The sequence below is a fragment of the Xiphophorus maculatus genome, chromosome 6, assembly GCF_002775205.1.
Source record: "Xiphophorus maculatus strain JP 163 A chromosome 6, X_maculatus-5.0-male, whole genome shotgun sequence".
Lineage (NCBI taxonomy): Eukaryota > Metazoa > Chordata > Actinopteri > Cyprinodontiformes > Poeciliidae > Xiphophorus > Xiphophorus maculatus.
In genome coordinates, this window is record NC_036448.1 from 10,122,140 (window position 1) to 10,148,787 (window position 26,648).

The 26,648-nt window shown below is 40.6% G+C and overlaps 3 protein-coding genes across 4 annotated transcripts; 2 read left to right on the top strand and 1 right to left on the bottom strand.

Moving 5' to 3' along the window:
- Positions 1-120: 120 nt before the first annotated feature.
- dars2 (aspartyl-tRNA synthetase 2, mitochondrial) lies at positions 121-7,924 on the bottom strand. Its single transcript, XM_005797130.3, has 17 exons — positions 7,418-7,924; positions 7,203-7,302; positions 6,542-6,608; positions 6,294-6,395; positions 5,703-5,798; positions 5,499-5,622; positions 5,351-5,397; positions 4,309-4,415; positions 3,522-3,591; positions 3,073-3,252; positions 2,755-2,862; positions 2,490-2,552; positions 2,070-2,222; positions 1,778-1,996; positions 1,577-1,687; positions 1,418-1,493; positions 121-645 (listed from the first exon to the last, which is right to left on the bottom strand). The coding sequence occupies exons 1-17, from the start codon at positions 7,581-7,583 to the stop codon at positions 461-463; spliced, it is 1,974 nt and encodes a 657-aa protein (XP_005797187.3). The 5' UTR covers positions 7,584-7,924; the 3' UTR covers positions 121-460.
- Positions 7,925-8,801: 877 nt separating this feature from the next.
- Positions 8,802-14,309, top strand: cryz (crystallin zeta). The gene is made up of 8 exons (XM_005797057.3): positions 8,802-9,007; positions 9,876-10,028; positions 10,373-10,536; positions 11,428-11,479; positions 12,227-12,376; positions 13,345-13,446; positions 13,563-13,658; positions 13,769-14,309. Exons 1-8 carry the CDS (start codon positions 8,900-8,902, stop codon positions 13,928-13,930), a joined length of 987 nt encoding a protein of 328 aa, XP_005797114.1. The 5' UTR covers positions 8,802-8,899; the 3' UTR covers positions 13,931-14,309.
- A 76-nt stretch (positions 14,310-14,385) lies between these two features.
- lrrc53 (leucine rich repeat containing 53) lies at positions 14,386-26,562 on the top strand. Of its 2 annotated transcripts, XM_023334906.1 has the most exons (9): positions 14,386-14,891; positions 20,274-20,377; positions 20,471-20,590; positions 20,690-20,788; positions 21,570-21,745; positions 21,886-22,049; positions 22,515-22,704; positions 22,811-23,003; positions 23,778-26,562. In XM_023334906.1, the coding sequence occupies exons 2-9, from the start codon at positions 20,371-20,373 to the stop codon at positions 25,958-25,960; spliced, it is 3,132 nt and encodes a 1,043-aa protein (XP_023190674.1). In that variant the 5' UTR covers positions 14,386-14,891; positions 20,274-20,370; the 3' UTR covers positions 25,961-26,562. The 2 variants fall into 2 exon arrangements, with proteins under 2 accessions (XP_023190674.1, XP_023190675.1); XM_023334907.1 differs by lacking the exon at positions 14,386-14,891 and having other exon boundaries at positions 16,419-20,377.
- The last annotated feature ends 86 nt before the right edge of the window (positions 26,563-26,648 follow it).

Consider the following 26,648-nt stretch of genomic DNA (forward strand, 5'->3'; position numbering starts at 1 on the left):
TCTATTTTAAGACTTTCTTACCACAAGAGCTTTACTCTTATTGACAAGGTGGCAAACAGATCACTCAAACTGACACAGACAAGACACAGAGTCTTAAAGGAAAGGTCCTGAAACAGTAACTTTGTCGATAAAATTCATTTTATGAAACAAAACAGACTCAGTAACAGTGAGAAACACCTAATAAGTTTTGATACGAGTTGAGTTGTTCCATCATAGTTCAGGTTTAGCTTTACACTCTGTCCTTATGGCATGATATTTTTTCATCCCTGAGTGTTCGGATACAGCCGTCGCATCATTTCTCTCTTAAATTCTCTTGTCTTTAATGTCCCTGCGGACCAAATGGACATTGGTCAGTCTATACGTCTCTCTCTGTGTCCTCATCAACGCTTTTATTTCTGATGTGCAGATCAGAAATTTAGGAAAACATCTCCTCAGATGTTGATTTGTCTTTTTCAACATCTCACTTCCCTTCTCGTCCTCCATCGGTTGGCCATCTGACAGAAATGTGGTACGGCTTCAGCTCCTCCTCTGGCACGGAATCAGGCGCGTGGCTCATGAGGTCATGACCCCGGAATGACTTAGGGAAGGCAATGACATCACGAATGCTGGAAGCTCTGACCAAAATAGAGACCAAACGATCCAAACCTATGGGGGCATGATAGAGGAGTCAGCAAGCCAGCTGCAAGTTAGCTAAAAAAGACAAAACTCTGCCTGTAAAAATATACAAAAAAATGCTTTGGCAAACAAAACGTTCCTGAATTTAAAAAAAAACATTAAAAAAAACCAAAAACCTTATCAACTGTTCTATGCTTGAATTTATCTCCCGATTCAATAAAAATACTTGAATTTGGACTTCGCAAACATTCTTTGACTCTGTGTAATTTATTTTACATCGAGTCCTCCTGACTTCATATTAAATGAATTTCCCTAAAATTACTCCCTTTAACATCTCTTACATAGTGGAATATTCATAACATAACAGTTATGACCATATAAACTGCTAAAGATGATCATTTTGGGAATTGCTATGTTGAAAATTTGAATACAGAGATGTTATGTTTAGGTTATGTTATGACCAACTAAGACATATAATTATTCTGATATAACATTTTCGACAAGGAAAAAAAAAGATTTTTTCTGTCCTTTAGAGTCATTCTAGTGAATGCTGAACATTTTTCGATTAATATCTAGATCACAAGGGCTAAAGTGTCTAATTGTAATGTAAAATTCAGCTTTTCCCATAATTTCTTATTACTGATTTCATTGTTTTATGCTGCTCAACTCTTTGTCCTCATTTTAGTGTATTAAATCAGTTGATGCAATCCAATGTTTATGATAGCTAAGATTCTTCTGTCTTGGGGTCAAATGGCGCCCTCTGGTGGCTCTAATGTTAATCTCCAGGCATGAGCAGAGTTACCCAGAGCGATGCCTCCATGAGGTGGCGCTCCAGAGTCTAGAGCCTCCAGCAGATGGGAAAGGAGACCGGGATCCTCCTGTCAAAGGAAAAATTAAAAAGTAATTATAACATATATGAGCCGATATTAATTTCTCTCTTTATTAAGTAAGGAAAGCTAACCTTAAGGATGTTCTTTAAGACATGGAGCTGCTCTGAGGCTTTATGGATCCGGATGGAACCTCCTCCAATCTCACTGCCATTCAGTACCAGGTCGTAATGCTGCCCTCGCACCTACGAAGCACCAAAACACCACATTGAGTATGGCCTGTGCAATATATTATTTTCCACAAGGGCAACTATTAAAAAAAGTCATATGAACACCTTGTGTGGCTCTGTGAAGAGCAACTCTCTATCCTCCGGTTGCGGAGCAGTGAAAGGATGATGAGCGGACTCCAACTCCTCGGGTTTGTCTTCTTTTGGTAAGAAAAGAGGGAAGTCCACGACCCACAGGAAGCTGAAAGCATCCGGGTCACGAACCGAAAGGCCATGAGCTTCTAGGAGCTGCGCTGCCTTAAGGCGAAGGCTGCCGAGCATGGGGCGCTGACAGCAGGGCGGAGAGAAGTTTAAAAGAGCATTTTTAGTTGTTCAGTTTGTCTTAGAGCCAGGACCTTACCACAGCGTGGAGAGAGCCGGCCGCCAGTAGCAGCAGGTCTCCTGGTCCGGCTACAGTCTTCCTCAGCAGGTCCTCTGTGACGGAGACGGGCATCAGCTTCTTCAGGGGAGACTTTAACGTGCCGTCTTCTCTGACCAACACCAGACTCAGCTCCTTTACAGGAAAAAAATATATATTTAGAAAAAAAAGAGGCTTAATAATGCTTTGTGGATTTTTTATTGCAATGATTGACTTTAGATGAGGGAGTTGTTGAGGGGTGGGGGGATAGCTTCTGGTGTTTGTCTTGTTAATGATTTGAATAGGAAATGCAGATTTGGAAAATGTTTTGGGATCTCAAAGACTATCTAGGATTTAGTAACAATTGAAATCTAATCATTAAAAAGCTTTATTTGATAAAAGCAAAAGGAGATATGAGCCTACCTGTCCAAATTGACTCTTGGCTGCTTGCTTCAATTCCTCTAAATCTTTCCCAGTGAAAAGTTTCTTTCAGCAGACACAGAACAACCACAAATAAAAGCAAAAACGGCACAAATGACATATCAGCACACAAACATTGATATTATAATAATATAATTTTTATTTGAATTAAATACATTCTCTGTAGGTTTATCTTTATTGACCTAAATCCTGAACTGTGTAGCACAGAAGAGCATTTTAATAGTATAAATAATATAAATATTCATACAGCTCCACTGGGGACACGTATGGCCTGAACCGAGCCTTCTGATTGGCTGAGAGCTGATCTGAGGAATTCAATCTGAGTGGAGGAGAAAACGTCGCTGATGTCTGTCAGCTGGGAAAGAAAGAAGACAGAAAAAAATACATGAGAATAATATAAACACTTTCTTAATTACCTCAATCTTTCATCTGGTTAAACACAATTTAGGCTTGATTAAGTCACCTGCGCCCCAGTTTCATGATAAATCCGAAATTCTGTAAATATGCAATTTATTGGTAATCCACGTTAAGGTTCGGTTCATCTAAGCCACAAGCACTCACCCACCTTCATGCCAAATCTAGTGTCCGGTTTGTCCACACCGTAGTCTCTCATCGCTTCATCATACGTCATCGTCTGGAAAGGGACCTTTAGAGAACCTTTCTCTGCTGGCCAGGAATACTGCAGCAAACCCTCCACCAGCGATAAAATGCCGGCCTGGTCCACAAAAGACATCTCTATGTCCACCTGGAGCGGTCAGCGAGAAGATCTGATAGGTTAGCAGCTCCTGTCAGCTACAGCTCCTTGCAAAATACTGAAATATTTCACGTTTTGTCACATTCCAACAGCAGATCTTTGGGTTTATTTTCCTAGGATTGGATGTGACACACTAACTCAATAACGTAGAGTAACTTGTAGAAGTGAAAGGAAAACAATACATTTGTGTGAGACGTTACAACAAGCAAACATCTGACACCTTCACAGAAAAGGCCGAGCATCAAACTGCTGCATCTCACCTGAGTGAACTCTGGCTGCCGGTCTGGTTTGGAGCCTTCGTCTCTGTAACATCGAGCCACCTGGAAGTACCTGATGACACCAGACAAAGAGTCGGTATTTGTATTTATGAACTAGGAAGCAATTCAAGCACAGTGGGATTTTAACTTTACCCATCTTCCCCATTCTGTATTTTTATGAGACTTAACAAATACAAAAGGTATCTGAAGTAAAGCAAACTGCGGCTAAATTATAAATGCGCAAAAAAAATAACAAAGCTGTTCATAAAATAAAGTAACTCGATAATTTCCTATTGTTGGCCAACTTTCAGTGAGGATTTTTCTCTTATCTAGCGAAGCATTGACTGCTTATTTAAATGTACAATAAGCTACATGTTAATGCGATTTAAATCAAGCTAAACATTTTCCTGTAAATCATTACAAAACCTTCTTCATGTTGATGCGATGCCTTTGCAAACAGATTTTTTTTTACAAGTAATTACAATTATTTTAAAGCAGCAAAAGCATTAACTCAAACCTCCTGTTTTTGATTGATGACTTCAGCTTGATTACTAATTATTTCCTTTATCCCATCAGCTGAGTTAGAACAGGGATCAACTGAAAGCGTGGGAACAGACGTCAAAGTCGGGGAACAACAATATTCAATTCTCCTTTCATCTGTGATTTTGGTTGAAGTTCTGCTAAATGTTGCACTGCTGCAAATAAAAAGTTCAATGTATCTGACTGAATGTGTGGGAACCAGCAGGGAGGTTCTCTTCCACATTAAAGGTGCAGTGAGCTGGTCACTCACCGGTCCACGCCAGCCACCATCAGCAGCTGCTTAAACTGCTGCGGACTCTGAGGCAGAGAGTAAAACAGGCCCGGCTCCCTGGAGGGGACGACGAACTCTTTGGCGCCCTGAAGCAAAAACACGAGATTCTCAGTAACGCATCAGACACGTTTAGATGTTAGTTTCAAAACGTGACACGTACTTTTGCCACAACAACATTTCAAGCTTTTCTAAATGATTTGTTTTAAAGAAAAATATGCATTCCAGTCGAACTTTTATAACATTTTGCCAGGTTACGGCAACAAAAATGTCAGTGTATTTTTATTTATTACCCTTCCAGGGGGTCTTTTGTGGGCTCTAGTGTCCCTTATATGATAGTAGGCTGATAGGAAACTGGGAAGGAGAGGGGGGAAGACATGCGGCAAATATCGTCGGGTCCGGGAGTTGAACCTGCGACGGCCGCGTCGAGGACTGAAGGCCTCCAAATACGGGTCGCGCTTAACCCCTACGCCACCACGGCACGCCCAAATGTCTGTGTATTTTGAGGGATTTTCTGAGCTACTCCAACACAAAGTGTTGCAATTCACTAATAGTGAATCAGTAGGAAAATGATACGATAACACATACAAAGAAACATACAAAAAGCATAGTGTCCATTTGGATTAACCTCTCTCTACTCTCATACCTCCAATTGCAAGTTCCAAAATGAAACTTGTAGCCGACAACTAAAACTGAACCCCCAGAGCTGAAATAAGATGGTGGAGGCGTCGGGGTGAAGATGATTTCCTTCAACAGGGATAGAGACTTAAAAATTGCTGTTCACAACCCTCCATCCAATCTGACTGCACTCAAGTTATTTTCCTTTAGGGCCCTGATTGTATTCAATTTTATGTTCACATAAAACCACCCAAAAGAATCCACTGAAGATTTATGTTACACTATCAAAATGTGAACACTGAAGGGGCCTGAATATCTTTGTGAGGTGCTGCAATGATATACAAATGAGACAGGATTTTTTTAGAAGTTGTTCTTCTATGATTAAGAGAGGTGAGGACCTTCTTACCCCGGGTGTTCTTTTGAATAAAGTAGGTGTTTCAACATCCACAAAACCTACATAAAGGAGAGGAAGAGAACAATAAAACTAGACAGAATTGAGGTCAAATTTGAAAGAGAATAACTAAACAGAAACAAGTGAACTTCACTGTCCGTACCGTGCACATTACAGAGATACTCCCTCATCTTCATCACCAGCTGAGATCTCAGTCTGAGAATCTTCTGCATCTGCGACGACCTCAGGTCCAGGTAGCGATACTGCATCCGCAATGACTCAGACTTCTGCACCACCCGACAGACACGACACATTTTGAAAAGTCACTCTAATAAAAGCTTACTCATTAGCTGAACGAGAGGCTTACTTTGACAAAGTCCTTTATCTCAAAAGGCAGCTTCCGGCACGTGTTGAAGACTTCCGCATTTTCCGCCAGCACCTCTACGTCTCCTGTTGGCATCGCCTGGGGTAAACGCAACGAGATGAGAAGTCAGACCCATCCAGAGAAAAATGGCTGCTTTGATGCAGGTTTGCAGGATATATCTTAAAAAAAACAACATTTCATCATCTAACTGTGCTGCTAATGAGCGCTGATTTCCTAAACGTTTTCTGCTTCGGGATTTGTGTTTATGACGCAGATTTTGTTGAAATCACTCTTAGTGCAAACACTCCTGCAGCCATTTGATACATTTAATCGATTTAATGTTTTTTAATGTTTATCTGGAAATCACGGTGAAACAGCGGTGACTGTTGACAGCCAAAGGTGATATCATTAGAGGACTTAAATATTCTCTTCCTCCCAATCAACTCTCAGCAAAAAAATACATTAAATAAAAAGTGATATAAAGTACTTTTTTTTATTCAAAAACAGTATTTTTTTAAATACTCAATTTCACTATAAAAAATATTACAAAAAAATGTATTTAACAAACAATATAATCTGATAACACGCTCAAACCTTGTTCTCCTGCCCGTCTGGTCTTCTTCTGACTGTTCCTGTAACCTTGACGACTGACTCCACAGAGAGATCACACAGCGCTGCTTTCATGCTGATGGCAGACTAAAATGGGGGGGGGGGGGGGGGGGGGGGGAATTACGTTTAGGGTGGGGCTTCTAATAATTTTTCAATTAATTCATGCATTTTCTGTATTATTTATTTTTTTCAGTGACATCAGCAACTTTTTACAGCTGAATTCAATTTCTTACGTCTTTCTGGGGGATTAGAACTTGAGTCAAACCGCTGAAATCTCGCAGGATGATAAACAGATCTTGTCTGTGGTAAGCAGAGAGAAATTATTACATTTATTTCAAACACTTGATTAGTGAAATTGTCTAAAATAATTGTGTTGGAATAGAAGAACATTATTTATTGTCACTTGAGAAGTTTAATAATGGCTTCTAATTTTAGTTTAGATAAAATTTGTTGACATATTCAAATATTTGGTCTATTTCTGATCATTTTTTACTCTGTTCAGGTAAACATGAAGTGGAAATAAAAGCAACCAAAAAAAAAGCAAGGAGCACATCAGAATCTAAAACAGAAAAACAAATCAATTTTATTTTTATTTTTGTTAAATTACTGATTGCTATCAGTAACAATGATAACAATCATTGACTGATGAAGTTTTACCACCAATGACTTTGAAAAATGAACAAAAATGTGTGCCCCTTTTTAATTTTTTTTATTTCAATTTAGAGCTTTCTTTATACTTTCACTTCACAATAATGCACCGCTTTGTTCTGGAGTATCATATAAAGATCACAAAAAATGAACTACTGTTAAGGCTGAAAAGGTTCAACAGTAAGAAAAAAAAAAGTCAAAAGTGCACTACATCTCAAGTAATGAAGAGCTAATAGAGAATAGAACCTGAGATATTGGACCCAGCCACACAGCGTGACCTTCTCTCCTACATGATGTGACCTCAGCTCTCCACAAGTGTGAGTCCTGAACGACAGGCTGCTGGGACCTGGCGACACGACAGTAAACAGCTTTCAGGAATTACCGTAAATTAACACAGTCAACCAAGACCATAGTTAGCCAACACTGTCATTATTCCATTACATCCATGAGTTAAGAAGTACCTGTGGTGGCAGAGGGAGGCATGTGGAGTCTGTTGGAGCTGCTCAGCTGTCTGACTGCTATTCTACGCACCAGGTGTCCTCTACCTGACGCTTGGTGATGCCACACAGCACGAGCTCTGGCTCCTGTAAGGACCCTCTGAAGCAAAAACCTGCATTTTGCTGCCATTTCTGACAAACCCAGGGACGAGTCAAGCCATACAGTCACCTATCTCAAACTATGGGAATCAACGAAGTCCCGTCGGAGTGTCTGTCCGTTTAAAGCAGGCTACAAATGGCTCCTCTTACATGGGGAAACCCGTTTGCGGACATTGTAATATCACATTAATAAACGCTGGAGGCTTAACATGACGCAACTGCACGCTGCCGCCATCACTTTTCTCTCCTGTCCCTAGTTCCGCGTTTCACTCGTCTCTTTCTCGGCGGGTTTCGCCAGGTCTCTACTCGTGTGGATGGGTTTATCTGACTCCCAGTCGGTACTTGAAAGTAGTTCCATTCATGTACGAATCAGGCTACGTAAGCGGAAGTAACGTCATGACGTAAGACTGAACTATTCAATCGACGAAATATTCGATGGAAGCACGGACTAGACTAAACGTTTCACTCTTTAAACGAAAAAAAAAGACTTCAGAATGATAAAACCGTATACATAATTACTACAGCAAACACAAAGATGGACGTAAAAGTGATCAAAGAAAGAAAATAGAACACTTTCGTGTAATTTATTGATTAGTTTATTTTTTTATAACTATGTTTGCACACTCTAATGTGGAAAAAGCCTCAAAGGAGAAACAATTGTATTTTAGCACCTCAACAAAAGCCTATCATTTTATTTATTTATTTATTCAAACGGTTAAATAGTTTATTTTTTTATTTTTACTTGATTCAAGAGGTTTGACACTTTTATAAGTAATTCCATATGTGTACAGTGTACACATATAATGTGACACCTGGCCACTGTCGAAAACGGAAAAGAAAAGAAAACATGCCACCCAAGTAGGAAAACTGAGAGTTGATATTTCTTTTTCAGGAATTTACCATAAGTGAGTACTAGCCTAAGCATCTTCATATCTACAGTCAGGAAAGTATTTTAGAACAACTGGAATTGTGACAAAGTAGGATGAAAATCATTCTTTTTCTATATTAGAAAAAAAAAAACATTGTCCATCCATCCATCCATCCATCCATCCATCCATCCAAAATAAAATATAGGGAAAATCTTGATACCAGTAGGCAGTATTAAATGTACTTAGTTTTGAGTGGTATATATATTTTTTAAATGGCAGAAAGTAAAAAAGCAAAACTTCGTACGGTACAGCAAAATAAAAAAAAAGCATTGAAGTCAGTTATGTACGGATGAGGGCGCTGACGTGTCAAATCCGAAACATTTGTCGAAGAAGAAGAGGGAACTGCCAGAGTTGTTTTTGTTTTTTTTTTTCAGTCAGTGAAAGTAACGCGGATCTCCTGTTTGCAGATCGAGCTGACATGTCAGGCAGCAGGATGATGAGAGCCATCAGAGTCAGTGAGTTTGGAGCTCCGTCTGTCCTCAGGCTCTGCTCCGACGTCCCGGTCCCTCAGCCGGGACACAGACAGGTGAGGCATCCCGCTCTGAAGGCGCAGTTCACTGGCGGACAGGTGGCCGGAAGTCTGGCCATAACCATAACAACCGCGGAGGAGCTGCAACGAGGTTTCAAACATTATGATGTCTGACATGGCTCTTTGTTTTGTTTCTCTTTTTAGTGCAAACGCAGGTCTAACCTCACCGATATGTTTGTTGTTGTAAAATTAAAGTCAGTCGAAACATCCTTTCAGCAGTTTGTCTTTCCTGCTATGGTTAATTATTGATAAATGTAACTGGATTTACGTCTCTTGGAGGATGGGGTCAAAGTGCAAAACAAAAACAAAATTGTCATCATCCACTTGTTTGTATTCCGAAGAAAAGTGGGACGATGCCAATATTTTAAAATCAGGCCAGCTATCATACTACATTTCGCAATGCTTATTTAGATTTTCTTGGCAATAGTTTAGATAATATAACACATTTCCCATCATGACTTTGTCCAAATCATAATTTATTATCCTAATCTTTGTAAAGCCATACAATTAAGTCCATATTCATTCATACCCCTGGCAGATTAAAGTTTACAGCCTTTTACTATAAATCTGAATTTCTGAAGGAGCTAAAGATTAGGGTCATGGCACGAAGACCCTCCTCTATCAGATATTCAGAGCTCACCCCAAAGCATAAATCATCAGTGGAAAGATGCTAAAAGCTGGTCAGTAATTATAACCCTGTCTCATTTTCTATCAGAAGAAAACTTCTTGGTTGAATACAAATCATTTTAAATACATTTAGACTTTAATGTAGTCATTAAAGAAAAATGTGTATAATAGATTTTGGCCGGGGGGGGAGAAAAAAACTTGTATTAATTGCAACTTATTTAGGATCTTTGTGATGCAGGTACTGATCCGTGTCCGTGCCTGTGGAGTGAACCCCGTGGAAACGTATATCCGATCCGGATCTTACGCCCGGAAGCCCACTCTGCCGTACACACCAGGCTCAGATGTAGCCGGAGTGGTGGATGCTGTCGGAGAGGGAGTCACTGCAGTGAAGGTCACAGTAAAACACACACTCCTCACAGCACACACAATTAAAGTCATGGAAAATGTAGGATATCCCACTATATAGTCTGTTCTTTATTAGAAACCTTTACCCTTTCTCATATTTTCTCTGGAAAAAATATGTACAACAGCGTTAGCCTTGTTTTACACTAAACGTGTCAATGATTTGTTTTCTAGATGGAAAAACAAAAGTTAGCACTCTACCCATTAATAGATAATTTTCCACCCTTAAAAATATCTTCATAGTTTCATCACTGACAGCGGTCATCTCTTAGACTTTTACCAAATCGGCCCCAGAGACGGTCCACACATCAAGCGATTGTTTGTGTTTTCCAGGCAGGGGATCGCGTCTTCACCACCGCTGCTCAGTCCGGAGGTTACGCGGAGTATGCTGTAGCAGCGGACGACTGTGTCCACAAGCTGCCTGATGCACTAGACTTCACACAGGGAGCAGCCATAGGCATTCCTTACTTCACTGCCTACAGAGCCCTGGTTCACAAGTAAGGCCTTCACAGGAGAGGAATTACTCAGAGTTTAAACCAAAGGTCTGCACATGTTACAATTATAAACCATCATACTGGGGGAAAAAAAACTGGGAAAGACCCTCCAGAAAACTGCAAAACATGGATTATAAAAGCATGTTAAAAACTTTAATAATCCATGTATTCTGCCACAGACACAAAGAAATGAAAAGAAAAATTTTCACTTGTAATTCTTCAGCTTTCTAAGTCACTGCTGACAGATGACGAAAGAGTTTGTTGGCATGTTTTCACATCTTCTCTAAACTTTAATGTCTCTTTGGGCACATTTGACTATGTTCTGCGGAACTATTTTTGCAGAACCATTTGTTCTGTACATAATGTTGCAAAAAAGAAAAATTCAGATCATAACTTTTAAAAAAAGAAAGAAAGCGAGATTTCGGGCTGCAGACAACTGAAAAAGAAGCCAGAAAAACTGAGAGTTTGGCAAACAAACCGGTACAGCGGTTTCTGCACATGGAGTAACACTGCCCTCTGGTGGAAAGTATCTTTACAGCATTATTCTGAAACCTCCACCTGCAGAAACTTTCAACATCTACATCTTTTGAATTCAGTTTAATTATATAATAGCGCCAATACACAACAGATAAACTACAATTCAATCGCACATACTGTACATCCTGTTCCTAATTTGATTTACTACAACAACCAAAAAAAATAAAAAAAATGTTCAAATCACTTAGCCATGCCAATAAAAGCTATTATCATAGAAGTTAATTCAGTATTAAGAGTTGCATAAAAAAACTAAAATCACATTTTGTTGTTTCATCCAACCTTGGGAACATTTTGCAGCACAACATGATGATTTAATGAGGTTAGCTTTAGTTTTCTGTGTTTTGTTGTGTACCGCAGAGCTCACGCCAAAGCTGGAGAGACGGTCCTGGTCCATGGAGCCAGTGGAGGGGTGAGAGCAGCTCCAGGTTTTCTGTGTGAATGTAACTGCGAGCTGAGGGCTGTTTGGTTCTGTGACAGAGGACAAGAAAGTCCAAGAATGCCTGAAACAGACAGAAGGACAACTCTGAATCTGAACTAAGAAGCATCACATCGCATCATGTTGCAAACGTTGCTCATGCAATGCGGTGAAAAACGAAGCAAAAAAGTATGACTATTAATAGATTAATAATTTGGTTTGTACCATGTAACAATTTCCATTGTCAAATTTTTTATTGCCAGGAAATATTACCACAAAATATAAAAGTTGAAAAGATCAGTTGCCTGTGCTGCATGAATCCTTTTTGAGTTGTGGTCAGGGGTCGCACAAAGTCAGCCCAAATGGACCCGGGCCACACTGTAGGTTTTTTTTGTTTGTTGGAGAAGTGGAATAAATATTACTTGTCCTTATATTAGCCAGCTGTATTTCCTTCCAAGTTTTCAAGAAAAAGAAAAAGTCTTCATGATTTTTTTTTTTTAATTTATTTATTTTTTTACCTTTGTGATCAATTAAAAAGAAGCAAAGCAGAATTTTAGTTTTTTATCTTTAGCTTTTGTGCCTATAATCTGCTGACTTTAGCCATTTGTTGCTACTTTTAACTTTGGGTCAGCATATCACGAAGCATGAGCACGGAAATGAACGCGTTTGTGTTTCTATTTTTACTGTTGCCATGCAGGTTGTAATGTGACGCTATAAAAATGTTTCTAATGCATCCAACAGGTGGGTGTGGCAGCGTGCCAGCTGTCCCGCGCTCTGGGCCTCAGGGTGCTGGGGACGGCGGGGACACCAGAAGGGATGAAGTTGGCCCTCGGTAACGGAGCGCACTGTGCTTTTAATCATCGAGAGGAGGGATACACAGACAGAATCATGGTACCGACATGAAGGAACGCCAACGGGAACTATTTCCCGGTTTCTTCTGGTTTTGCTTGTTTTGTCCTCACTTCGATTTTTCAGATCATTAAACGTCGTAGTTTCAGAAAAGCATGGCCTTAGGCACTGCTCCTTGCAGAATCGGTTTCATTGAGGCAGACTGGAGGGTTTTTCAGTATGAACATCCTGCTGAAGGTTATGCCACAGCATCTAAATCTAAATCTTCCGCAGAGTCTTGGATCATCAAAATGCAACATTTCGTTTTGGTCATCTGTGGTTCTGGCCTCGGTACTCGCTCATTTAATGCCTTTTTTTTCCCCCAGTGTGCTTTTGATTGTTGAATCAAAATGATTTCTGATTGTCAATCATTCAAACTTTATTCATAGAGCACTTTTCATACACTTAATTGTATCACAAATAGTTTTATTGTGAAATTTATTAAATAAGCAGAAACATATTTGTGACCTGGAGGAGTTGGCGATGGGTCCTCGATTAATTTTGGTCAGACACTGCTGGGAGGGTTCTCCACTCTTCCATGGTTTGCATTTGTGGGTAATGGTCCTTAATGTTCTTACATTTTTTTATCTATCAATTATCATTTACTTCTTGTTAAGTGATATTGTCATTTTTTACAGGTCAGGCAGTAAGTGGGCCAATAAAGTGAATCAAACAAGCGTTTAATCAAAGTTAATTCATAATTTAATGAAAAGAAAAACAATATTTTCATATAGAGCCAAGTTGGTTTGTATTTTTTTCCTCTTAATAAATTACATAATAACTGGAAAACCTTTATTTGCTCAGGTTGCTTTTGCCAGATATAAAAATTAGTTTGATGATCTGAAACACCTAAGTGTGGCAAAAAAAAAATAAATAAATAATCGTGTTTGAAGGGTCAAAAACATTTTTTTTTTCTTTACTGCACTATAAGTGTTACAGAAACATTGGATTGGGTGTTTTGTTTGCTCCAGGAGGCCACAGACGGTCGAGGCGTGGATGTGATAGTGGAGATGCTTTCCAACGTCAACCTCGGCAAAGACCTCCAGCTGCTGGCGTACGGAGGACGAGTCACGGTCTGTACGACGTCAGTCCTCGGTGTTAAAAATCATTCTCTGTTTGCTCTAAATATGGCCAACTTTACTTTGTGTGTGAGAGTGAGAGTTGGTTCTGCTCTTTCTCTCTCCTGGAGGTTGTCGGTTCAAGAGGCTCTATAGAGATCAACCCCAGAGACACCATGGCCAAAGAGAGCAGCATCATAGGAGTGACCCTTTTCTCCTCCACACCGGTACACAACAACGTCCTAACTAAAAGCTCCCACCCACCATCTAACAAGCTGCACTTCTCTTAGCAACACTGTGTACTCAGATCAGTAATGATTCCTCTGTCCGCCGTCAGGAGGAGAAGAGGGAGTGTGCAGCGCTGCTGTTTGCGGGGATGGAGGGCGGCTGGCTGCGGCCGGTCGTCGGCCTCCAGTACCCGCTGGAGAAGGCTGCCCAGGCTCACCATGACATCATCGAGAGTCCCGGGGCATCTGGGAAAATTGTCCTGACTATGTAATGTGTTGGATTTTATTTAGTTAATCAGGATTATATCCGCACGCAACTACTGACAATAAAACTACATCGGACTAATAAAAAAAAACAACACCATTTTAAAACGGAAATGTGGGTTTAATACTGGCTTAATGGTTATTTAAAAAAAAAGTTATTTTAATGTGACAAAAAAAAGCCTAATCAAAATTCATATTCTACTTTATTGAATCACTTTGTGATTGCAACCTGCCAAAACGTAGAACAAATCAAGAGGTTTGAACGCTTGCAACAAGACACTTTTAACTTGAATTACATTTGATTGATGCTTTGATTATACAAGTTATTTTATCTCTGTTGGAATGTCAATGTCAATGTCAAATTTATTTATATAGCACCTTACAGCAGACAAGACTGCACCAAAGTGCTGTACAAAAACAACAACACAAAAACAACAACACAAATGACAAAACAGATCACACATCATTTAAATGCCAAAGAGTAAAAATGAGTTTTAAGAAGCGATTTAAAATGGTCCAGGCTGTGGGCAGATCTAATCTGGAAAGGTAAGTTATTCCATAAAACAGGAGCAGAAGCAGGCGTATACGCTGTAAATAATGAATTAATAATAAATTAGACTAATAAAACAAACAGGCTTTCTGCAGATTTGTTCTGAACCTGTCACACACGACTGACGCTCAAAACAAGTCAGCATTTGGTGCAACGCTCCAGACTCTGACTCAGACAGGACACCTGTGTTTCTCAGGTGACATGAAGCTCTACTGAGCATGCTCAGAAGGTGACCAGGTAACCCAAGATCAACACACCGAACATGTTGAGGTCTCCGTGGCAACCGGTGGATGAAGGGAATTTGAGTTTTAATGCAGCTGTCAGACCTGCGTGTGTGTCGCACTCACGGAGCAGGATGGGGACGCGGCATGCCGAGTGTTCATCAGCAGGGAGGGAATCTTTGGGCTTTAATTAAAAAGGTAAGGACTTTGTATCTTCTTAAATGACGACCTGCAAAAATAACCTGAACACTGATCTTTATTGGCTTTGGTAATGGAGAAGATGGCTCACATGCACAAAAAAACTATTTCTTATATTTATATATCGTATTTATGAGCAGAAACCACTTGTATTTTTAGGTCTAGTGCTCTACTTAGTTAAAAAAAAAACTGAAATGTTTCATGTTTTTTGGCAATATTGTCGATGTCACTGAGATCATGTTGGAGCCTCTTTAAATCTGACAGCTTGTAGCTAGAGTAAACCTAATCAACAAAAACTATTTTCAGGCTTTCAGAAAGTGCGGTGAGCAAAACCCGAACGTTGCATTTGCTTCTAATCAAACTGCAGTTTTCAGCAGCTTCCATCAGAGCGCGATTTTAAGAATGTTGCAGTTTACGATACTTGAGTACTTGTTGACGTAAAGATTATTAACTGAGCAGGTTCTAGCACTTGTCTAATTGTTGGAAATCTTAATACTTGTTAGTAAAGTGAAAAATAACTAATCAGCTAAATATAATATGTTTTTATTTGATGAAAGATCAGAAATAAAATACTTTTTGGCTGAAATATGTCATCCAAGCTACCAAAGACCGGTAATTTTTCAGTCTGATTTCAAATGTGAATTCACTTCCTGTTTGAGATTTGCTGAAAAAGGAAAGAAGACAAAAAAAAACAGACAACTTTGCCTCCGGTGAGCTTTTGAAGTGCATTCAGGCAACATGAAGACAGGCAGTCGATTTTTAGATCCCCCAAAAACCCACAAGACTGAAAAACTTATAGAAAGGTCTGCATTACAGGAAATGACAAAAAAAAAAAGTGGCAAAGCTGCAGAACAGCCACTGAGCTCAGCCAAAACCGGCTGTAGATGCCCACAAATACAACTCGAACCAGATATTTGCATACAATTAAACCCCAAATTATTCATACCCTTGGTACATTTCTAAATATTACTTTCATTCAAACTAAGAAGTTTGTTTCTGATATGAAAAGAAAAGATAAAGATAACATAAAACAATATGGAAATTATTACTCCTTCCTCAATAACCAGTGGGAAAATCTTTAGTGCCACTACAGCAGAGCTTCTTGACGTCATCCTAATCTTTAACTCTTTCCACAGATTCTAGCAGATTCAGGTTCGGACTCTGGCTCAAAATCTGTGATAGAGGATTGCTTCCAGTCAGAAGAAACACATTAGTCAAATAAAAGATTACTCTACAACCTGGAGCTGAAAGGGGTCTGTAGAAATTGGGGCTTAACTTTAAAAAAAAGAAAAAGAAAAAAATGGGGTGGTGTGCAGAGGACATAAAAAGATGATAATGATGAAAAACAAATTTAAAAATTGAAACAAAGATGTGAAAACAAGAACTGTACAACTCTGCAGTTTGAACCAAAAGTAAGGACCTCATAAAAAGTCAGCCTACAAAACCTCACAACAAAATATTCAAACTTAGATTTTTTTTAAAAAAAAGTTCAAATGTTCTTTTCATAAATAAAATGTGTCACGAAAAATTCTAGGATTTTTTTTTATGACCTTTTCCTTTTCCAGCTGCTTTCTAGTAAAGGAGACAAGCCTCAAAGATGTTTTTTTTTTCTTTTTGGTTGGATTAGCATTAAGCAACATAATCGTCTGATGTATCATTTTCTTTGTTTCCCTTTTCGAAACTGTCATGTTTTGGCAGCTTGCGCTGGATCGGCATCATGCTGAAAGCCTCCTTTTGGCGCCAAACTTTCAGACAGGGCATCGTCCTGTCAGTTTTTGCACAATCCCAGCTAAATCTAAAACTTGTCCCCTCAACATGTGGTATTTATCCTTTTCACGGCTCCTTAAAAAAATAATCCTGCATGTGCACATCATGGTCAGACCTATGCATTACAGAGTGTTTTTTATGACTCCCATCTGATGCACGTAACTATATTTTAGTCCTATTTTACCAATTAGACATACGGTAATTAACAACAGTTTCCTTCCCCCACCCACTATATTAGAAAATTATAGAGCTCGTAAACAGCTTTCTGAGTTGCTTTGGTATTTCCTCTACATGTGCAGCTGAGGTGCTGACATGCAGATGTGGGCCCAGTCCGCTTTTCAGTTTAATCCTCTAATTGCTTGTTTACGCTTCCTTAACATAAATGGGCAGCAGATGACCACAATAGTGTGATGGGGCCATTTTCTTGTTCTTTTTCCCCCCCAGTAAACTAAGGTAGAACTTTAAGTATTTTCTAACTTAATTTTGCATGTTCCTATAATGACTCTTTTTCCAGAAATCTGGATAAACACATTTGAAATTTTTCTCTAATCTACCAGATAAAAAAAAAAAAAGAAGTATGGCAAAATAAAAAGGCAAGAATCAAATTTAAAATACTTCAGTCCTCAAAGAGTAATGGAGGGTTAGGTTTACCTGATTTAAAGGATTATTATTGGGCTGCTCAACTGAGAGCCATAGCTCTATGGTTAGCAAAGGATCAAGAGACAATATGGGGAGATATGGAGCAAAGAGCCTGCCCAAATCTGTCCCTAGAGTCACTGCCCTTTACAACAAGGAGGGTTCAAAGAAATCTCAAAATTCAAAATTGCTGGATTAAGGAAACGATTAACATTTGGTCAAGAATAAAAAATAAATTAAATGTTCCTGACTCTATATCAAAAATTGTAAAAATAGCGAAGATTCCAGATTTTACCCCGGCTACTATGGATACAGGGTTTGAGAGATGGACAAAATGGGGACTGGTATTTATAGCACAGCTTTTTCATGGATCAATAATGAAATCCTTTGAACAAATCCAACGGGTAATCTACAAAAAACAGATTTTTACAGATACTTGCAACTTAGACATTATCTCCAGAATCATAGTGAATGGCAAAAAATCTCAACAGGTATGACCAAGGCTGAAAAAATGTTATTAACAATAGCAAAAGGTGAATCAACAAAAGGCCTGATCTCAAAACTATACAAAAGCCTGCAATATGAATCCAGTGTTAATAATAAGGAAATGAAGGAGAAGTGGGAACTGGAGGCTAATATAATAATAACAAATGAAGAGTGGGAAGAAACATTTAGATCTGGACACAAATTAACTAACAGCCCGACATGGAGGGAATTTGACTGGAAGGTTACGATGCGTTACTTTAACACCCCGGTTATCTAATTCTAATTCACTTCAATTCAGCTTAGTTCAATTCAAAAACACTTTATTTATCTTAAAAGGGAAATTAAATGTATTGACTCATATCATCCAAGCTCCTTCAAATAAGTTGTTAAGGACGGTGACCCTCTGGACAGGAAGTGACGCCAGGTAGCAGTCAGTGTCGCGTCAACGCTAAATAGGCTTCTGACTGCAGACTGTTGCTGAATTTCTCTCATAACAGCACAAAATCGAGGCAGCAGAGATAATATTTCACAGTTACATGTCCTTGTTGACACTATCTGTTGCAGGCAAGCACTGCTGATCCGCGTCGTTTGCTTTGGCTGTTCCTCTTTAAGTCTCTGTTCAGCTGTACGGTCAGAAAGCCGGACGAAGAGATGTTGGAGTCTGGGATGTGTCCCTTAAGCATTGCGCTTGATGGAAGACATGGTTTGAATTTTCTCGTTCTCTCTCTGCTCTTCGGTCCATGACGCCTCCTTGTTTACTCCTCTGGTGCCTCAGGTAATATTTGAGCTTCGAGATGGTAGTCAGCTGCTCCCAAGTTGTAAAAGCAGCGCACTGTTCCTACACTGTTATGCATCATAACAACTGTCTGAAAGGGGGGAAAAAAGGTAATAGTAAAAAGTTTTTCCAGTTGCACTGCATTAAAAACCAGAGGAAATAATGATTCAAACATGCAATGCCTCATCCAAGAAGAAAATAAAAATAAAATTAAGAACATAAGCCTACAAAGAGAACAAATCAGAACTGACGTAGCAGAGCGACTCCCACATGCTGCCGTCATGAGCGGCGTGCTTCGAGCAAAATGAAAATAAACGTATCCATGGAGAAACGACACGTTTTTAACCATTCACAAGCTTCTTTTGGGATTCTGATTTGGAACATCCGACTGTGTCCAAGTTGTAATCATCTGCATGTTTAATCTCATGTGAAGTTTGAGGATTTGGTAAAATGTCATCTTTATTATTCTACTCATTTGTGTCAAACACCTGTACTACAGGCGTCAAAGCTAAAACCACCACCGTGTTCGACAGCTGGACATCATGATGTTCTTATTCCTAATTTTGGTGAAATTGCTCAATCTTTGTTTCCGTTGGCCTTAAGGCATTAAATTCAGAAAGCATTTCACCTGGAAATATCCATATACTGAGTTTTAAAGTGTGTATTTTTCTTACTCACCATCTCAGTCTATGTTGAAGTAAAACTTAGTGACCTCACTTTTTATGGTCACGTTCTCAGTTTACGATCAATTTGATCCTTAGTGGTTGTTAGTTTTTCCTTTTGGTTCAAAATGTATGAATTTTGCTTAAAAGTTCAATTTTGACCAAAAACCAACCAATCTAAATGAAGACCGATCATATTTTAGTCAAAGATGATGCCATGATTTTTAACTTGCTCAATAATATTTAATATTAAATGGGGTTATGTGCTTAATTGAGACTGAATGTATGATTTTAAAAATGTGTGGATGAGAGAAAATTCTTGTTAATTTAAAATTCAAAAAATGTTAAGATTTAACACGTTTTTTTTAAAATCCACCTAAATAATCTCCCATTCACTATGAAATCCATGCCAACGGTGAATTTGTTAACCTCTGACTGACTCTGAGTCAGTAAAGCTGTTCAGGGTTTTATCGGAGGATCAAATACATTTCCTGTGGTGCGAAGATCCAAAGACGTTGCTCTGCGATAAAAGAAGCCACTTTTTTTTTCTGTGGTTGTTCTGATGGCCGATTCTGGTAAGAGTCTGTACTGCGACGTAACACAAACTTGTTTCATAACAGACGGCTCGGGGAAATGCAGCCCGATAGCAAAGGTTCTTCAGCAGAAACCCGATAGGCCTCACTCTGCCCCAGTGTTTGGCTGTCAACCATCACTCAGCATCATGTTTGTCTGCCTAGCAACAAAACAGAAACCTTCTCAGACTATACCCTCCTGCTTGAATGTTTAAATGCTTGATTTGAATATTCAAATCTTAGAAATGCATGCACAACTGCAGTATAACACACACACAGAGTCCATGATGTCTGAAAACACAGAATGTCTGTATTTTCACACTTTTATTTCATAAATAAAAGCCTCAACTACATCATCTTCCAAAGTTTTAGCAAATACTTTGTTGGTTTTAATCAGCTTTCATCATCGGGTTTGTTTTCAAGATATTCTGCACTCTTAGTTGTGCAAAGACGTCTTTTTAGCGTTTTCACGATGTATTTTCAGATTAAACACGATGGTCACAATAACGAAGCCGCATCGAGTGACAGCCACGTGGAAGAGATGCTGCCTTATCATCATGTCGCATCTCCTGTAGCACACCATGACCTGTGAGAACTCTCAGTTGGCCCAGTGACTGCATTCACAGCAAAATGTCACGAAGTTCTGCTGAAAAGAAAACAGATTTCTGAATTTGTGTCCAGGTGTTTTGCTGATGTTCCTGCTGCCAGTCGTCGAAGCCCAGCGTGTTCCAGCGTGTCCCGTTTCTTGTGCGGTCTGCTCTGAGGATGCAGTCATCTGTCAAAGGCTTGCTGACATCATTGGTACAACTCACACCGTTTCTTTCGCAAGTGTCCTGCTGTTTTAGAGGAGTGTGTGGCTGCCACCGCTGTGTGTGTGTGTGTGTGTGTGTCGTTGAGCAGATGCTGCCAATTCGACCCAGGCTCTGCTGCTAACTGAGGGCTCCATCTCTGTGGTCCAGCCGGCCTCGCTGTCTGACCTCAGGAACATCACAGTTATAGGTCGGTACAAAACGTGGATGGGTTGGATGCACAGACCCTAGCTTGCAGAAACAGTCACACTCTTTGAGCATGTTTCTTTTACATTTTGTCTCCCTGCAATCACAAACTTCAACGTGGGGGGATTTTACACGAGAGACAGAAGCCAGGTTATGCATAATTGTGAAGTGAAGGGAGAAATCATACCTGATTTGAGATTATTTCATGAATAAGCATCAGAAAAATGTGGAGACTTTGTTGTTGTTGTTGTTGATGTTTCACTGGGACAAAAATACAGATAGAAATATGTTGATAATAGTGATAAGAAGTCCCACTAGCAAAACATAAGTTAGGACTTTAAACTGCGCACCATTTCCCATGCTGACTCACAGAGCTGGCAGCATCATGCTTTGGGGAGAAGAGAAGAGACAGAAGACCTGAAACATGGAAGATGTTCTCTTGTCCAGCAGGAAGGTGGCACTAAGCATACAACCAAAATCTATTCTTATATTAGAGTGATTCAGTTCAAATCCAGATCTTACTCTAACTGAGAATCTGTGCAAAAACTCAAAACTCTATATGATCACAAGTGCTCATCAAGCCCAACTGAATTTGATTTATATTACAAAGTATAGAAATTACTATTTTCTCTACTTTGTGTTGAGCTGTCACATTCAATACTTATGCAATTCATTCAAGCTTTTGCTTGTAGCATGACAAATTGTGATTCAAATACTTTTGTAGAGCTACGCATTGCATTTGTGTACATCAGTAATACAGGATGCGTAAACCTTCACATCTGCAGGTCTGAGTAGCAACCACATCTCAGAGCTTAGTGAGGACGCCTTCAGAAACCTGCCTTTCCTCCACACTTTGCTGTTGGACCACAACCTCCTGACCAGCCAGGCTCTGCAGGGTGGAGCGCTGCTCAATCTCAGCCAGCTGGAAGTTCTTGCCCTGGGCCACAATCACATCGACATGGTGCGTGTCTTCACGGCGCAAATCAAATATTTTATTTCATGGCGACTGAAAGCGAAGGCCCCGTCTTCTCGTTGGCTTTAATGACACATTGCAGAGCTAAATCGTCAAAGCAGTAATGTGCTCCTCTTGCTGGTGTGCAGATCCAGGCTGGTTGGTTTACAGGCACAAAGGCTCTGCTCAGCCTGAAGCTGGAGGGAAACCTGGTCACCAGACTGAACCCTGGATCCTTTCCTCTGAACGACTTCAGGAGTCTGGAGACTCTGGATCTTTCGGATAATTTGATAGATTTTCTGGACAGAAACAGGTAATGCGATTTTTATTATATTAAAGTTCACCCAAGTTATATCATCTTACAGTACAGACCAAAAGTTTGGACACACCTTCTAATTCAATGGGTTTTCTTTATTTTCATGACTATTTATAAGGCAAGAAATCCCACTTATTAACCTGACAGGGCACAGCTATGAAGTGAAAACCATTCCAGGTGACGACCTCTTGAAGCTCATCAAGAAAATGCAGAGTGTGTGCAAAGCAGTAATCACAGCAAAAGGTTGCTACTTTGAAGAAACTAGAATATAAGGGGTATTTTCAGTTGTTTTACACTTTTTGGTTTAGTGCATATTTCCACATGTGTTATTCATAGTTTTGATGCCTTCAGTGTGAATCTACAATGTCAATAGTCATGAAAATAAAGGAAACTCATTGAATTAAAAGGTGTGTCCAAACTTTTGGTCTGTACTGTTATATGTCCGACGTATTGTGCTTTCAGCTTCCGAGGTCTGGTTAGCTTGAGGAGCCTGGATCTCTCCAGAAACCGTCTGAGTTCAGTTCCTCCCGAGGCTTTCTCCTATCTTGTGTGGCTGTCGAACCTGAACCTGGACCTCAATTCATGGAACTGCACGTGCGAGCTGCTGGAGCTGGCTGCCGTCCTGACGAGCTTCATTCAGGAGCCGGACAAGGTGCGCATGCGCCATGTCATCATGTAAACTCATTACCTGTAACAATAAAGATCTCAGGCCACAGGCTTCTTGAAAACTAGCATCTATACTTCCCCCTGTCCTACAGGCGCTGTATAATGGCCGTCGGATGGTGTGTGTGAGTGCGGACAACCCGGCTGTGACCACGGTGCTGGAGCTGACTGAAGCCAACTGCGTGCCGTCCAATCAGAACATCACAGTGCAGATAGAGGCGAGAGGCAGCGTGGCCCCTCGGCAGTACGCTCGAGACCTGGCCATAGCTGCAGTCATCTGCTTCCTAGGTCAGAATATTTATCGGTGCAGGGAAGGAAAGCTGGTTCCCTCGTTGCTTCTCATACTGTGGTGCAACTCTGACTGCTGGTACTTAGGCTGACATTTTTGTGGTACCCAAACAGGTTTGAAATCTCTCAGAAAAGTGGTATGGGTACAAACTGCAGCAGCTTCTAGATTTCTAGAATTGTGCCACTCGTGGTGTTCAAATTTTGGACAATTATTCCCTCTGGTTTTGGATGCTGTTTATCTGCCAGGGTTTTTTTTCTAACTTCTTTTTTTTTAACCAAAGAGCAGAGAGAGAAGGAGGCAGTTCAAACCATCTCTTTTTTATTATGGGCAAGAGTCATATCCCCATCTTCAACGTCTCTTTTTCCCGGCTTCCAAACTGGACAGCCAGGCAGAGATTTAAAAAATATCATCAATACATACCAGACAGGTAAACGATTTTGAACTGTGAAAGGAAGATAGAGAATCCAGACAGACAAAACCAACCCATTCCTGGGGTAAACATGCAAACTCCCCACAGAAAAACCGAGGACCTTCTTAGTATTGTTCAATGATCAATTCTCTCTTGTTTAAAAAATAGCTGGCCTGGTTCTTGGAAAGTGTAGTATCTACTAAAGCAGTCCTTGCTGTAAAGAATTGAGAGCTGTGGTGTAAAATAATCAAAGACATAGTTGTCAGTGTCATACACAGTAAAACATCACATGCTCTAACAAATCTGAATCCCCCCGAAATTGTGGTTGTAAACATTTATTGTTTCCTGTTGTGTTTCTCTGCAGGAGGAGTCGCTTTGACTCTGCTTGCAGTCTTGATTTGTTACCACGTCTCTCAATGGAAGAAGAAGAAGAAAGAAAGCCAAAGACCAAAGGAGGAACTGGACAAAGGCAGAACAACTGCTAACCATGTAGATCAACTCGGAGATCGGGAGAAGATGAGGGATTTTGTCTTGCAAGCCAACAGCAGTCAACAATGGAGCAAAGAGTCCATGACGCTGAATGAAAGGATGGATCACCACAGAGATACATCTAAGTCCAGAGCTGAAGAAAATGGTAGCAATGTCCATTGCCCTCATTGCAACACTAATGGGAAGATGCCGGACCAAATGAGAAAGGGTAAGTGGTTAAACGGAGGACCTGAGGCTGGAGATGTCCAGGAGAGAAGGAAATTAAGGATGATGGTGGAAGAGGAGAGAAGGAGAGGAGTTATTCAACAACAAAATTACAGCTGGAATGTCTCTAACAAAGTTCCTCCACACATCGCCGACTCATCTTTTCATCTGCTGAGAGAAACGTCAGACAATCTTCCACCCTACAAGGCTGATGGTGACATGGGCAACCACAGGACTGATGATGAATCGAAGAGCAGACGTTATGAGACTTCACACTGCAGGAATTGCCACAGGACCTCCAGACCTGAGGAGAATATGACACACAGGATGCCTCACTCCAACCAAATGGACATCTATGATTTCAATGGCAAGGTAAGGAGGGAGCCGTTTAGAAAGATGAACACGGAGCTAAAAAGAGAGACAAAAAATGTAAAGTTTGATCTGACACGTTCAAGAACTAATCGAGGCGAGGAAAGTCTGGAGGAGGAGGAACAGGAGGAGGCAACTCCCAGAGACAACGAGAAAAGCAGCCACAGGAGACACAAAGTCCAGTCCAGCCGTTTGATGAAGGTCAAATTGAACTTAAACCCCTTAAGAAAAAGCAAAGTCCATCCGAGGAAGAAAAATGAGCATGGCCACACCAAGAACACAAGCTCCAAGAGGAGTAAAGAGAAGAGACGGCATGGAAAAGGCGAAGAGGAGGAAGGAGAAGAGAAATCTGGTAAGAGAGCTAAGAGTAGTAGAGAGAAGAAGAGAAAGTCCTCCAAAACGGAGGAGGCAGATGAAGGAGAGCAAAAACGCAGCACATCTAAAAGAGATAAAAGCGCAGAAGGTGACCAGGAAAAGAACCCAAACATCTCCCAGCCGCCTGACGGCGCCACTGTCTCTGCACAAGACCTTCAGACTCTCCAGCACCAGAGTGCTGGACTGGCATTGGGTGGGGCTCAGCTGGCTTTCCAGCATCCCTTCTCCTTCAGTCCAGCTGACAGGAATCGTTCTACCAACCTTTCCTTGCTAAACTCACCTGGCTCACTGCTAACTGGAAGCACCCTGTCTCTTCAAGCAGGGAAGGCTTTGCTCAACACCATGTCCTCAGGATCCAATCCACTGCTCACCCATGGTCTGGTTAATCCCATTGCTCCTGGTGTAACACTCAGTGGGCTTAACATAGCTCCAGGTGGTGCCACAGAAAGCTTCGCTAGACTACCTGCAGTATCGACCAGGTCCTCAAATCCTCCTCTTCTAGCCAAGATGATACAAGTCAATCCTTTACAAGCAGGTGGAAACCCCCCAGCTCCATTTCTTACCTCAACATCTGATGGTCCTGTCCTGAGTTTAGCAAACCCAGCTAATGATCCAGTTGTATTGGGTTACAGCCAGATGCAGGTTGACAGTTCTGCATTTGTAGCAGCACCAAAGCTTGATCTAACTCACAGTCAAGACCTTCAAACCGGAAAGGGACCGATTCAATCGACCACTGAGTCACAAGCCCCCTCTACTAAAGACGACCTCCCTGAACAGGATCAAGACGAGACTTTGGGGGATACCTCAGAAACTAGAGTGGAGAAAATGTCTGTCAATATGCCACCTCAGGGTGTGGCTCAAACTGAAGGACCTCAGGTAGGAGGATCAGGAGAACGTCAAAAGGCAGACAGTATGTCTGTAATGGATCAATCAGCTCCTAGTCTGTCCATACCAGATGAATCCTCCCCAGCTGCTGGAGGGGCGGCTCTCTTGCAGCAGGAGTACCTGTCAGAAGATGGAGGCTCCTCACCAAGGAGGAAGCTGAGGCTGGTTCTTCCAGAAAAAACGTCAAACCGGCCGCCTACAGCTCTAGAGAGAAAAATCCTCTAGCAGCTCAGATCATTGCTTCCTTTTTAAATTTGGGTGTGCAAAGATCTGAGTAAAAAACAGCGAATGGAGGAAGTGCATTTGATATTGACGAACTGCCCAAAAATATCCAATTGGTGTTGGTGGGGGCAGGGGAAGAGAAACCAAACCTGTGGTAAATATTTTTCGCCTTCCTGGCACTTGTTGAGAAAGTTTGAGATCCTAAAGTGTATGTGCTAAACGCAGAAAATGTTGGCCTTTGAGCGGAAGGGATAAGACCGAAACCGTTACGGATGGTTGGCTGGCACGGCTTGTCCAGAGCTGCAGCTGTTGTGTGATCTACCTGCAGGGATGGGGTACGTCCAAAACCAACTCCTGTTGTTTCTTACTACTTCTGTTTCTTCAAAATGGTTTCCACTGTCAACAATCAGCAACCTTTGCATTAGAGGTTACAATTGTATGTTGATTATTCACATTTTATTAGTTATGTTTACGTCTTTCTCTTTTATGTTTTCAGTACTCTTCTTCAGCACCCTCTGATAGGCCACATGTATTGTTCATCTTCTTGAATATTTAAGAATAGCTTTATCGTTGTTATTGTTGTATCCAGTTCGATAAATCATTGTTTTATAACCTGTCTCTACATTAAAGGCATTTTTTTGAATCACAAAGCACTGCTCACAAATGGAGAAGGTATCGCTGCTGCGTACAG